This window comes from Mirounga angustirostris, unplaced genomic scaffold (genome assembly GCF_029215605.1).
Source record: "Mirounga angustirostris isolate CCGP_5_RB_7025 unplaced genomic scaffold, mMirAng1.0.hap1 SCAF_9, whole genome shotgun sequence".
Lineage (NCBI taxonomy): Eukaryota > Metazoa > Chordata > Mammalia > Carnivora > Phocidae > Mirounga > Mirounga angustirostris.
In genome coordinates this window covers 62,489,946-62,502,350 of record NW_026991717.1, presented here as the reverse complement: position 1 = coordinate 62,502,350, position 12,405 = coordinate 62,489,946, and the positions used below count along the sequence as shown (strand labels likewise).

Below are 12,405 nucleotides of genomic sequence, written 5' to 3'. Positions count from 1 at the left end.
TGTGTCCTAGTTTGGTGCCCTCTTGTTTGGCCTCTGGGCCTTGCTAGATCATGAGCTCTAAAGCAGAATTGTGATCTTTGAATTCTCAAGGCCAATTTGGATAGATGGACGGAGGAGGTGTGGATAGAGCCTGGTGGCTCGGGATGCTGGCCCTCTGGTATATCACTTTACCCTCCCCTCCCCATCCCTCAGGAAAGATATGCTCCACACTCCATTCAGCTGGGACTCCCAAAGGTTTTATCCACTTGGCTGGAAAGTACTGGGCAACAGCCATGAATGGCTTCCAGAAAGCCCAGCTGTGACTGCACATACACTAGGGGTATCCAAATGTCCCTCCTCATCCTCCATGTTCCTTGTCTGTGTCCCACTGGACCATTTCCTCTCAGCCCAGGATTCAGAGGTTCAGGGCAGGCCTGGCAGTGCTGAGGCTGCTGAAGGTAGTCTCACAAGGCTTATTTCTGAGGCCGACTGAGTCTCCGGAGTTTCTTGAGTTGACTGAGCAGCTCAGAGATAAAAGGCTGAGAGAGAAACGGGTGAGATCAAAGCATGGGGTCACACCCACCCACCACACTGCCCTCCCTAATCTCCCCGACCGCATGTCTCCAGAGCTGGGGAAGGGGAGAAGAATGGGGGGCCAAGCCTTCCTCTGAAACACTCTTCTTCATTAGCTGCCTCCCCTCTGGGCCCCTCTTACCCCGGACCTGCAGAGCATCCCTTACCTCTGTGGGACGGGGGCAGTTTTGGAGAATAGCCTGGGTGAAAGAGAGCAAAGAATGGGTCCCCAAGCCACAGCACTTTCCCACAAGCCTCCACTCAGCCCTCCCAGGAATCCTCCCCTCTGAATTGGTTCTCCCCATGCCACTCAAAACCTGGGTTCCTGGGTTCTTCCTGCTCTAAGCCCAGCCCCACATTCTACCTCCAAATGAGTCTTCTGTTCCTCTGTGGATAGTTCCATGAGAACCTCCAGGTCAATCTCAAGCTCAGAAGGAGTTGGTTGATCCTGTTTGGGAATCACATAGGGCTCAGAGGGGCCTGGCCAGCTGGTGCTGGAGTGAAAGTCACTGTCAGGGGCTCCCCCATCTCCTACCCTGCTTCCCACGTTCAGTCCGTCTCCTCACCTTCCTCAAACCACCCGTTCATTCTTATATTCAACACTTACTGAGGACCTATTTTCTATCTGAAACAGGGCTAGGGTTCTTTAAAAAGAGTGCCTGTTTGGGCAGCTGGGTGGCTCAGTCAGTTAAGCATCTGCCTTCAGCTCAGGTTATGATCTCAGGGTCCTGGGATTGAGTCCCACATGGGGCACTCTGCTTGGCGGGGAGTCTACTTCTCCCTCCCTCTCTCTCTCAAATAAATAAATAAACAAACAAACAAACAAATAAATAAAATCTTAAAAAAAAGAGTGCCTGTTTTTTTTTTAAAGATTTTACTCGGGGCGCCTGGGTGGCTCAGTCATTAAGCATCTGCCTTCGGCTCAAATAAAATCTTTAAAAAAAAAAAAAAAGATTTTACTCATTTATTTAACAGAGAGAGACACAGCGAGAGAGGGAACACAAGCAGAGGGAGTGGGAGAGGGAGAAGCAGGCTTCCGCGGAGCGGAGAGCCCGATGCGGGGCTCGATCCCAGGACCCTGGGATCATGACCTGAGCCGAAGGCAGATGCTTAATGACTGAGCCACCCAGGCGCCCCCAAAAGAGTGCCTGTTTAATTTCAAAAGTTATGCACGTTGTTGGTAAGGATATAAAATGGTATAGCTGCTTTGGAAGACAGTTTGGCAGGTCTTTGAAATGTTAAATATAGAGTTATCATCTGACCCAGCAATCCCATTCCTAGGGCTACTCCCAAGAGAAATGACATGTCCACACAAACATCTGCACATGAATGTTCATAGCAGCATTATTCATAATAGCCAAAAGGTGAAAACAACACATATCTCCATCAACCAATGAATGGATAAATAAAATAATGTAGCCATATAACATTACTCAGCAATAAAAGGAACAAAGCATTGATTCATACTACAACATAGCTGAACCTTAAAAACATTATATTAGTGAAAGAAGCCAGTTACAAAAGTCCATATGTTATATGATTCAATTTATATGAAATGTCCAGAATAGGTAAATCCACAGAGACACAAAGTAGATTAGTGGTTGCCTCGGGCTGGGAGTGGTGGTGGTAAGGAATGAGGTGTGACTGCTGATTGGTACAGCGTTTCTTTCTGGGGTAATAAAATGTCCCGAAATCCAATTGTGGTTGTATAACCCTGAAGATACTTAAAACTATTGGAAGTGTACACTTTAAGTGGGTGAATTGTATGGCATGTGAATCATATCTCAATAAACCTATCTTTAAAAGTTATAGTCAGGGCGCCTGGGTGGCTCAGTTGGTTAAGCAACTGCCTTCGGCTCAGGTCATGATCCTGGAGTCCCTGGATCGAGTCCCGCATCGGGCTTCCTGCTCGGCAGGGAGTCTGCTTCTCCCTCTGACCCTCCCCCCTCTCATGTGCTCTCTCTCATTCTCTCTCTCTCAAATAAATAAATAAATAAAATCTTTAAAAAAATTTAAAAAAATAAAAGTTATAGTCAGTGAAATAATTGAAACAATACAGAGTTTATAAAATTAAAAATGAAAGAAGCTCAAGAAAATGAGATGACAATCCACAGACTGGGAGAAAATATTTGCAGAGGATGTGTCTGATAAAGGACTATTGTCCAAAACAGACAATTCTTGAAATGCAACAATAAGAAAGAAACAACCCAATTGAAAAATGGGCCATAGATCTGAACAGATACCTCACCAAGGAAGATATGTGGATGGCAAATCGCATAAGAATTGTTCAACATCATATGTGATTAGGAAATTGCAAATTAAGACAACAATGAGATACACTACATACCTACAAATTGGCAAAAAATCCAAATCCGAATGCTAGTGAGGATATGGAATGACAAGAACCTTCATTCATTGCTGGTGGGGATGCCAAATAGTATAGCCACTTTGGAAGGCATTTTGGTAGTTTCTTACAAAACTAAACACACTCTTGCTATATGATCTAGTGATCAAGCTCCTTAATATCTACCCAAGTGAGTTGGAAACATATCTGCACAAAAAGCTACATCAAGATGTTTATAGCAGCTTTACTCGTAATTGCCAAACTTGGAAGCAACCAATCTGTCCTTCAGTAGGTAAATGGATAAATCAACTGTGGCACATCCAGACAATGGAATATTATTCAGCACTAAAAGAAATGAGCTGTCAAGCCATGAAAAGACCTAAATGAACCGTAAACACATAGAATAAGTGAAAGAAGCCAATCTGAAATTGGCCAGTCATACATACTGTATGATTCCTACCATACACCATTCTGGAAAATGCAAAATTATGGAGACAGTAAAAAGGGAGTGGGATTAAGGGGGGAAGTGGGATGAATAGGTGGAGCACAGAGGATTTTTAGGACAGAGAAAATACTCTGTACAATACTATCATAGTAGATACATGTCCTTACATATTTGTCTAAACCTTTGAATGTACACCACCAGAAGTGAACCCTAACATAATCTATGGACTTTGGGTGACTTTGATGTGTCAGTGTAGGTTCACTGATTGTAACAATGTACTGCACTAGTGGGGGATGTTGCTAGTGGGGAAGGCTGTGCATATGTGGGGGGCAGGGGGAACATGGGAACTCTGTACTTTCTGCTCAGTCTCCCTGTGAACCTAAAACGGCTCTAAAACTTAAGTCTATTAAAAAAGATGTGAATTCAATGGCCAAGTTTTAATAAACTTAGAGATTTACTGCTTCATCAAGGACTTTCTTAAGTGAAAGTGGCACAGTGGTGAAGAACATAATTCCTAGTGTTCGAGTTAGTTGGACAATTAAGTAGTCAGGGCCAGGGTCCCCAACAAGAAAACAGGGAGCTGGGACAGCTAAGACAAAACTGCACCAGCATCCTGTTTTACAGCTTAGACAAGACCACAATAGCATCCTGTCTAGTAGCCTCTGCAGAAGTGACTTTTGCAAAACATCCTGAAACAAAACACTGAAACATAAAATATTTGTCACTATCACAAATTGAGGCAGTTAGTCTCCAAATGTCAGCCCAAAGGACCTAACCTGATAGGTAGATGGGAGCATGATCAAAGCCCCGACTGGCACACCTTAGCAGCCAATCCACAGGGGACCCACACTCCGGATGCTCAAGATAGTTCTGCAAAAGAGCTTACAAAAACCCCTAGATTTGAACGTCAAGATGGCAACCATCTCGGGTCCCCTCCCTGTTTGGGAGCTTTGTACTATTGCTCAATAAACTTTGCCTTGCTACCCACCACTCTTTGGTCTTCATCTTCATTCTTCAAAGCACCATAACCAAGAACCTCGAGCGGTAAGGGAAAAAATTCCTGTAACATTAGTACAGGTGGGTGCCACTTTTCTTCTTGTTTGAAAGTTTATTTACTTAGGGACGCCTGGGTGGCTCAGTCGGTTGAGCGTCTGCCTTCGGCTCAGGTCATGATCCCAGGGTCCTGGGATCGAGCCCCGCAGCAGGCTCCCTGCTCCGCGGGAGGCCTCCTTCTCCCTCTCCCACTTCCCCTGCTGTGTTCCCTCTTTCACTGTGTCTCTCTCTGTCAAATAAATAAATTTTTAAAAATCTAAAAAAAAAAAAAAGTTTATTTATTTAAGTAATCTCTACACCCAACATGGGGCTCAAACTCACAACCCCAAGATCAAGAGCCACATACTCCTCCAACAGAACTAGCCAGGTGCCCCCATTGCCACTTTCTGGATTCACGCTAAGGGCCACCCTTGTTTTGGCATTATCAGTGCAAATGTCAACATAGTGAAAAAGGCAAATGACATCTCAGTATTATGAAAATAACCATGAGCCCTCTGAAAGGGTCACCAGAATATACTTCAACAACTGCTGCCTTATTCATTTTTCTATGGGTTGTCTAGTTTTTTCTTACTGATTTAAGAAGTCTTTGGGCGCCTGGGTGGCTCAGTCATTAAGCATCTGCCTTCGGCTCAGGTCATGATCCCAGGGTCCTGGGATCAAGCCCCACATCGGGCTCCCTGCTCTGCGGGAAGCCTGCTTCTCCCTCTCCCACTCCCCCTGCTTGTGTTCCTGCTCTCGCTATGTCTCTCTCTGTCAAATAAATAAATAAAATCTTTAAAAAAAAAAATTGTGACTCGGTATTTCATGAAGGGGTCTCCTGCCAGATGCTGCCTGATCTGACTCTGTTCTCACCTTCACTCCATCCTCGGTCCCTTTCCTCCTGATCTCTCTGCCATGGGAACCAGCAGTGGAGTAAGGCTCAGGGAGGAGCTAACAAGTGTTTGTTTCACATATTCATTAACATTATTTTTTTTAAAGTTGGAAGTTTAATAGATTGTTTCTTAAAATGTCACCACATCAGAAGGGTTGCATCAAAATGCCAGCTGAAAAAGACAGTGTCATCGAAGCTATAGGAAAGGAATGTTTTCAAAACTCTGGGTGGTCAACAGCATCCTGTGCTGACGTGTACATTAGATTTGGCCCCAAAACAATGATTGGTGACCTTGGCGAGAGCTCTCAGTAGAATGGTGGGAACAGAAGCCAGGTCTCATGAGAGACTACAGACTATGAGAAACAAACTGAGGGTTTCAGAGAGGAGGGGTGTGGGGGGATGGGTTAGCCTGGTGATGGGTATTAAAGAGGGCACATACTGCATGGAGCACTGGGTGTTATACGCAAACAATGAATCATGGAACACTACATCAAAAACTAATGATGTAATGTATGGTGATTAACATAACATAATAAAATAAAATTTAAAATAAATAAATAAATAAAAAGAAGCCAGGTCTCAGCGGTTTGAATAGTGACAGGAAGGGGAAAGGTAAGTAAAGGATGTGAGTGTGGACAAATCCTTTAAGAAGTCTTGTCGTAAAGGAGAAATGAAATCAGGGGTGGGAACTGCAGGGGGGTGCATTGTTGAGCAAGAGTCTCCTTAAAATAGGAGAAACTCGGTGAGTGTTTATATCCTTGCTTAGAAGCCAAATCCACACCCCACCTCTGAACAACAGGAGCACTAGGGCCCCAAGTCTGTTTGTTTTGTTGAACCCAGACTTGGTTCCTCTGAAGACCCCAAAGCAGATTTTATACCCAGTGAGAAGGGGGGCCCTCCATCAAAGTAAGGTTGGATCCCATTAAACCAAACTGAACAAGCAGTGATACATCCCTAGAACCATTGCCCGTAGGGCTATCCAAGGTGGGTATGTTGGGGAGAGCCTGCTGTATGGAGACAGGCTCTATGAAGGTAGAACCGGGGCAGGGTAAGCCTGGAGACACTGTTGCCTCAATCTCTCCCAAGATGACCAGCCACCTGGGGCTTCCCCAGCCACTTGGCTGCTTCCTGCTGAAAAGAGCAGGGATTGGGAGAGGAACTGCCACCTAGCACCTTTGGACAATTGCCATGGCAACCACAGGCCAGGTATTTTATTTCGGTCATTGCCTGGGAGTGGTCCTCCCACATATCCTGTTTTCCAATGTTATGAGCTCATTATTGTACAGCTCTCCCCCTCCCCACTGTGTTGATCTTCCACAACCAGGTTCTTTGTCTAGTGTCTTTCTCTGATGCCTGGACAAATTTGCTCTGAGGTGTCTGAAGTATGAGACTTTTTATGCAAGTGCACAACAATCTGAAACTGAAACTGATCCAGAGAGGGAGAGTGCTGGCAGGATAGAAGGGCAGTGGAGGCTGAGCAGAAGCAGGCCAAGAAAATGTGCCTCTCCTGCTCCCAGCTCCAGAGCATCTCCCTCCCCTGCACAAGGGAGCCCAGGATGCTGCAGGGGACATGGTTGACACCTGGACCACACTAACACAGGACCCAGTGAGCTTCACAAGACAGACTGGGCACAGGCATCATTCTCCTCCACCCCAACCGCAGCATAGCCCTTACCTGGAAGAATGACAAGCCCCTTGCTGCCCCAAAAAGAAAAGATAGGCACAGAGTCAAGAAGGAGGAGAAAGAAGGACCATGGTATGTAGACGAGGACTCCTGGGCTCTGGCTTGGTGCAGTGGTTCTCAGCCAGCCACATGCTAGAATTAACGGTGGAGCTTATAAAAAAAGACAAGTGACTGGGCCCCACCCTAATAGATTTAGTCAAACTGGGGTGCAGTCAGGTCATCAGGTTTTTTTCTGAAGTACTTCATGGGTGGAGAACCACTAAGCTGCTCGCCTAAGTGCCTAGGCACAGAGCCCCAGCTGCAGCTCCTGGTCTCCTGGTTTCCTAGTCGTGTGACCTTGGGCTCATTTGTTACTCAACATCTCTGAGCTTCCATTTCCTCCACAGTAAAACATATCTACCTAAGGGAGCGGTGGGGAGGGCCGAGTGGGTAATGCATGTCCAGCGTGAGGCACTGTGCCTAACACAGAGTTAAGTGTTCAGAATGTTACTCTCCTTGTTGACACAGCGGTTGTTACTGCTCTAGGACCCCGATTTTCAGTTATCTGAGGAAGAAAGTGCCACGTCTTGTGACAAGGGGCAGAGACCTGTCCTTTTCTCAGGGGGAATTGAGGGGAGTCAGGCAGAGCCAGGGCCAAGGACTTGTTCTAGTTCAGTGCTGTCCACTCTGAGAGGATACAAATGTTTCTCCATCTGTGCTGACAAGATGGCAGCCAATAGCCACATGGGACTACGGCGCACTTGAAATGTGGCCAGTGTGAATGAGGGACTGAACTTTGCATCTTATTTAATTTTTATTAATTTGAAGGGCAATAGCCACACATGGCTGGTAGCTATAGTACTGGACAATGTAGCTCTTGGCATGCAGGTGTGTTGAGGCTGAGAGCAAGACAAATACATAAAAGTAGCTCTTCTATCTCACTTGAGCTTCAAAAAGTCCCACAAAGGAGATATGACAGGCATTGATAGGCTCATTCTATAGATTAGGAAACTAAGTTAAAACACCTGGCACAGATTTTGAAGAGCATTAGAGGCAGAGCCCAGACCAGACCGGACCAGACCAGAGGGAGGTGGATTTCGGGACTGCAAATCTATCTTCACCTGTTGGGAGAAGCCTTCCCTCCGTGGGAGCATCTCACACTGGCCCTCCAGCTCCTCCTGAGGTCTCAGGCAGGCACTCTCCCCGGCACCTCGCGGCCTCCCTCGCTGCCTCGTGTCACTCACCTGGAAGAGCTCCTGAACCTGCGCATCCACCCACTGCTCCATGTCCAGCCAGCGCTGCAGCTGTCCCCGGTCGTACTTCACCGTCAGCCGGCTGGGTCTCCGGGACCTGGCTACTTTGGAGGGGTCGGAGTGGGGCTTTGACTCTGAGTCTATGGATGACGTCCTCATCCTCCCAGAAGTCCAGTGGACCTTCTTACTTGGGTTCTCCCTGTCAGGGTTGGGAGACATGCAGGAAGTAGGGCTTGAAGACAGCATGGAAGGCTTGGTGTGAGCAAGGACCTGGGGAAAACTGCCAGTCAGAGAAAGGGCGCCAGGGAAGTGAGGAGCCGAACAGAGGGAGAGGCCAGCAGGGAAGAAAGGAAGGGGGAGAGGGGCAGGGCCAAGGCTCCGGGAGGGGTGGAGGATCAAAGATCAACAGGATTTTCTCTGGTGCTGGGAATGCCAATCTCCAGGCTCCTTCCTGCCAGTGCGTGGCACTCCCGAGCTGTGCCCCAGCCCTCCTTTTTGCAGCTGCTGGAGCTCAAAGTGATATAAACTTCAGATAAGCAAAGGTTAAGATCGTGCCACGCCTTGGGAGGAAGAAGGGATGCTCAGGTCCTGAGGGGTGCAGGGCTCTGATCGGTGCTCTATGGCCAGTTGTGGAACAGGACTGGAGTCACCCTCACCTGAGAGCCCTCGGCATCCCATCTTCCTGGGACTAGATCCACCTGGGCCCTGAGGAACTGGAGTCAGATGGATCCTGCAGGAGCAGAGTCCCAAGCAGGTAGGAGCTCCTGCTCAGAGTGGGGCACTGGCGGGGGCAGAGTCTCACCAAGGATAGAGGAATGGTTATCTCTGGCCCTCGTCGGGTCAGTACCCTCTTGGGTCTGGGTGTGTCTGAATGTGAGCTGCCTTATGCATATGTGAGGGAAGAGGTGCTCCTCTGTCAGCCTGGCCCTGTGCTTGCAAAGGTAAATTCATCAAGCTCATCTCCCGTGCCCGGTCCCCAGAGGCAACTGCTTGGGAAGCCATGTTTATCATCACATGACCCTCCCCTGACTCAGCTCCTTCCTGACACAGAGGAAACACACAGACCTAACTTTTTACCCAGGTGACAAGACTAATAGTTCTAAACATACAGTATTTGCATTCTAAAGGAAGCGTATGTTTCTTTGTTTAGTCTTTTGTAACAGAAATGTCCTTTTTAAAAAAGATTTATTTATTTTAAGATTTTATTTATTTATTCGAGAGAGAGAATGAGAGAGAGCACATGAGAGGGGGGAGGGTCAGAAGGAGAAGCAGACTCCCTGCTCAGCAGGGAGCCCGATGTGGGACTCGATCCCGGGACTCCAGGGTCATGACCTGAGCCGAAGGCAGTCGCTTAATCAACTGAGCCACCCAGGTGCCCGATTTATTTATTTTGAGAGAGAGAGAGAAAGCAGGAGGGGCAGAGGGAAAGGGAGCGAAAAGCCCAAGCAGACTCCCTGCTGAGTATGGAGCCTGACTCGGGGCTCGATCCCATGACCCTGACATCATCACTCAAGTTGAAATCAACAATCAAACGCTCAACTGACTACACCACCCAGGCACCCTGTAACAAAAATTTCTAAACTTTTTAGAAGAGTTCCAGAACACTGTATTTTTTAAAAAATAAGGACAAACAAATGAAAAATGAAAGTTTCTCTCCCCAGCTCCACTCTCCAGAAGCAACCGCACCAACAGCTTCTGTTTTTAATTCTCTTATAAGCACCATTTATCCCTTTGTGTAATATCATATATTTGTCCATTCTAGACAGTATCTCTGGTCTCTTCAATATGAAGAATGGGAAACTTTGTCATCCCCTTTTACTTTCTACATTCCAATTTTTGTTTATAAATTTCTTTTTAGGTCTTGCAGTAGTTGCTTCTAAAATGTTGAGTTTCGGGGCGCCTGGGTGGCTCAGTCGTTAAGCGTCCGCCTTCGGCTCAGGTCATGATCCCAGGGTCCTGGGATCAAGCCCCGCATCGGGCTCCCTGCTCGGCGGGAAGCCTGCTTCTCCCTCTCCCACTCCCCCTGCTTGTGTTCCCTCTCTAGCTGTCTCTCTGTCAAATAAATAAATAAAATCTTTAAAAAATTAAAATAAAATATAATAAATAATAAAATGTTGAGTTTCAGGGCACCTGGGTGGCTCAGTCGGTTAAGGGTCTGCCTTCAGCTCAGGTCATGGTTCTGGGGTCCTGGGAATGAGCCCCACGTCGGGCTCCCAGCTCAGTGGGGAGCCTGCTTCTCCCTCTTCCCTCTGCTTGTGCTATTTCTCTCTCAAATAAAATAAAATCTTTAAAAATAAAATATTGAGTTTCTGGTTCCAATGTATTGACTAAAACCATCATATACTGACTCCTGAAAGAGAGCTTTAGATAATAGCCAACAGATGAGTCTTTTTTTTTTTTTTAAGATTTTATTTATTTATTTGACATAGACACAGCAAGAGAGGGAACACAAGCAGAGGGAGTGTGAGAGGGTGAAGCAGGCTTTCCACTGAGCAGGGAGACCCATGGGGGGCTTGATCCCAGGACCCTGAGATCATGACCTGAGCCGAAGGCAGACACTTAACAACTGAGCCACCCAGGCGCCCCCAGATGAGTCTTTTCCAAGATTGATTTATTTATTTGAGAGAGAGGGCGCACACTGTGAGGTCATGACCTGAGCCGAAATCAAGAGTCAGACGCTTAACTGAGCCACTCAGCCGCCTCCAATAGATGAGTCTTTAATGATGAAAAACTTTGGGGCTCTAAGTTGATAGAGTGGGGGAGATGGTTGAGGGCTGCACATCAGGAAAGTAGCCTGGAGAAGCCCAGACTTTGGAGGAAGACTGACAGTTCTGAGTTCAAACTCAGCTTTTTGCCCTGCATTGGTTTTATAACCTTCACATTCACAACCTCTCTGAGGCCATTTTCTCATCTGCAACATAGGGCTTTGGGGGAGGATTAAATGAGTTGTTATATGTAAACATGATGTCCGAAACATGGAGCCATCCATTCCCTTTCTTTCTTTGCCTCCTCACTCTCCGCCTTCCTGGTAAGACTCTGTCTGCCAAAGGCTTGCTGAGGGATTTCTCTGCAGTGGTTTCCTTCCTGGACCTCTTTGGAAGAGGGTAGAAATGAGCAGCGGGAGGCCTCTAAAATGCAGCCCATAGACTCAGCTGTTACTCTGATGACCTGTTACACTCTGGGATGGGCAGACATCATTATGATCGTTCTCTCCATCTTCTGTTTCCTGTCTTGTGAGGAGTTTGGGAGCCCTTCCAGGAAAAGGAACCAGATCAGAAGACTCAATGGGTTTTATTCATTCATTAACGCATTCACTTAATAACAAAGATTTTATAAGCTCCTCTACTAGGCCAAACATTATGCTCAGTCCTGGGGATTGGTGATCCAAAAGAAATTGTCCCCGTCTGCATGGAACTTATAGTCGAGTATAAAAATGAACAAATGTTAATCACTAATCAAATAAATGTAAAGCTGCAACTGTATTTAGTGATCTGGAAAAAAAATAAAGGCAAAACATGCTATAAGATTGTCTACCGAGGGGGCGCCTGGGTGGCTCAGTTGGTTGGGCGACTTGCCTTCGGCTCAGGTCATGATCCTGGAGACCCAGGATCGAGTCCCACATCGGGCTCCCTGCTCGGCGGGGAGTCTGCTTCTCCCTCTGACCCTCCCCCCTCTCATGCTCTCTCTCTCATTCTCTCTCAAATAAATAAATAAAATCTTTAAAAAGAAAAAATAAGATTGTCTACCGAGGATGTGACCTAGCAAGTGGTAACAGTTTGAACTGAGTTCTGAAGGATGAATAGGAGTAAACTAGGCACAGGGACCAGCAGGAGTGGATCTGGCAGAAGTCAGAGCAAATGCAAAGGCCCTGTGGCAGGAGGGAGATGTTGAATACAAGGACTAAAATGTCAATGGGGCTAGAACAGAGAGAGGAGGGAGGGGAAACACAGTCATGAGGCAGAAGGGGTAGAGGTATCTACACAGGGCCCTGTGATCCACATTAAGGAATTTTGTCTCTATCCTAAGCACATTGGGAGTCACAGCAAAATCTTAAGCAACAGTGGTGGGATAGGCCAATATGTTCAGATTTAAATTTTCAAAAGATCACCCTGCCTGTTAAATAGAGAACTGGAGGATACAGAAAGTCTGAAGGAGATCAGTTAGGAGACCACTGCTGTAGGGCTTGACTGGGGGAGGTAGAATTGTCAGTAGTGAGAAGAGGAC

At 46.7% G+C, this 12,405-nt stretch overlaps 1 protein-coding gene across 1 annotated transcript; it reads right to left on the bottom strand.

Annotated features, from left to right (window-relative positions):
• Positions 1-452: 452 nt before the first annotated feature.
• On the bottom strand, positions 453-8,427 carry PPP1R14D (protein phosphatase 1 regulatory inhibitor subunit 14D). The gene is made up of 4 exons (XM_045900334.1): positions 8,173-8,427; positions 917-1,000; positions 720-752; positions 453-518 (listed from the first exon to the last, which is right to left on the bottom strand). The coding sequence occupies exons 1-4, from the start codon at positions 8,425-8,427 to the stop codon at positions 453-455; spliced, it is 438 nt and encodes a 145-aa protein (XP_045756290.1).
• Between the last annotated feature and the right edge of the window lie 3,978 nt (positions 8,428-12,405).

What these genes read in the sequence shown, in the direction of transcription:
- PPP1R14D (XM_045900334.1), bottom strand. Translation starts at nt 8,427, where the DNA reads ATGCTGTCTTCAAGCCCTACTTCCTGCATGTCTCCCAACCCTGACAGG. An exon ending in AGGTTCAGGAGCTCTTCCAG is followed by an intron (nt 1,001 to 8,172) that starts GTGAGTGACACG and finishes ATTCCCAAACAG; the next exon opens with GATCAACCAACTCCTTCTGA. An exon ending in ACTGCCCCCGTCCCACAGAG is followed by an intron (nt 519 to 719) that starts GTAAGGGATGCT and finishes TTTCTCTCTCAG; the next exon opens with CCTTTTATCTCTGAGCTGCT.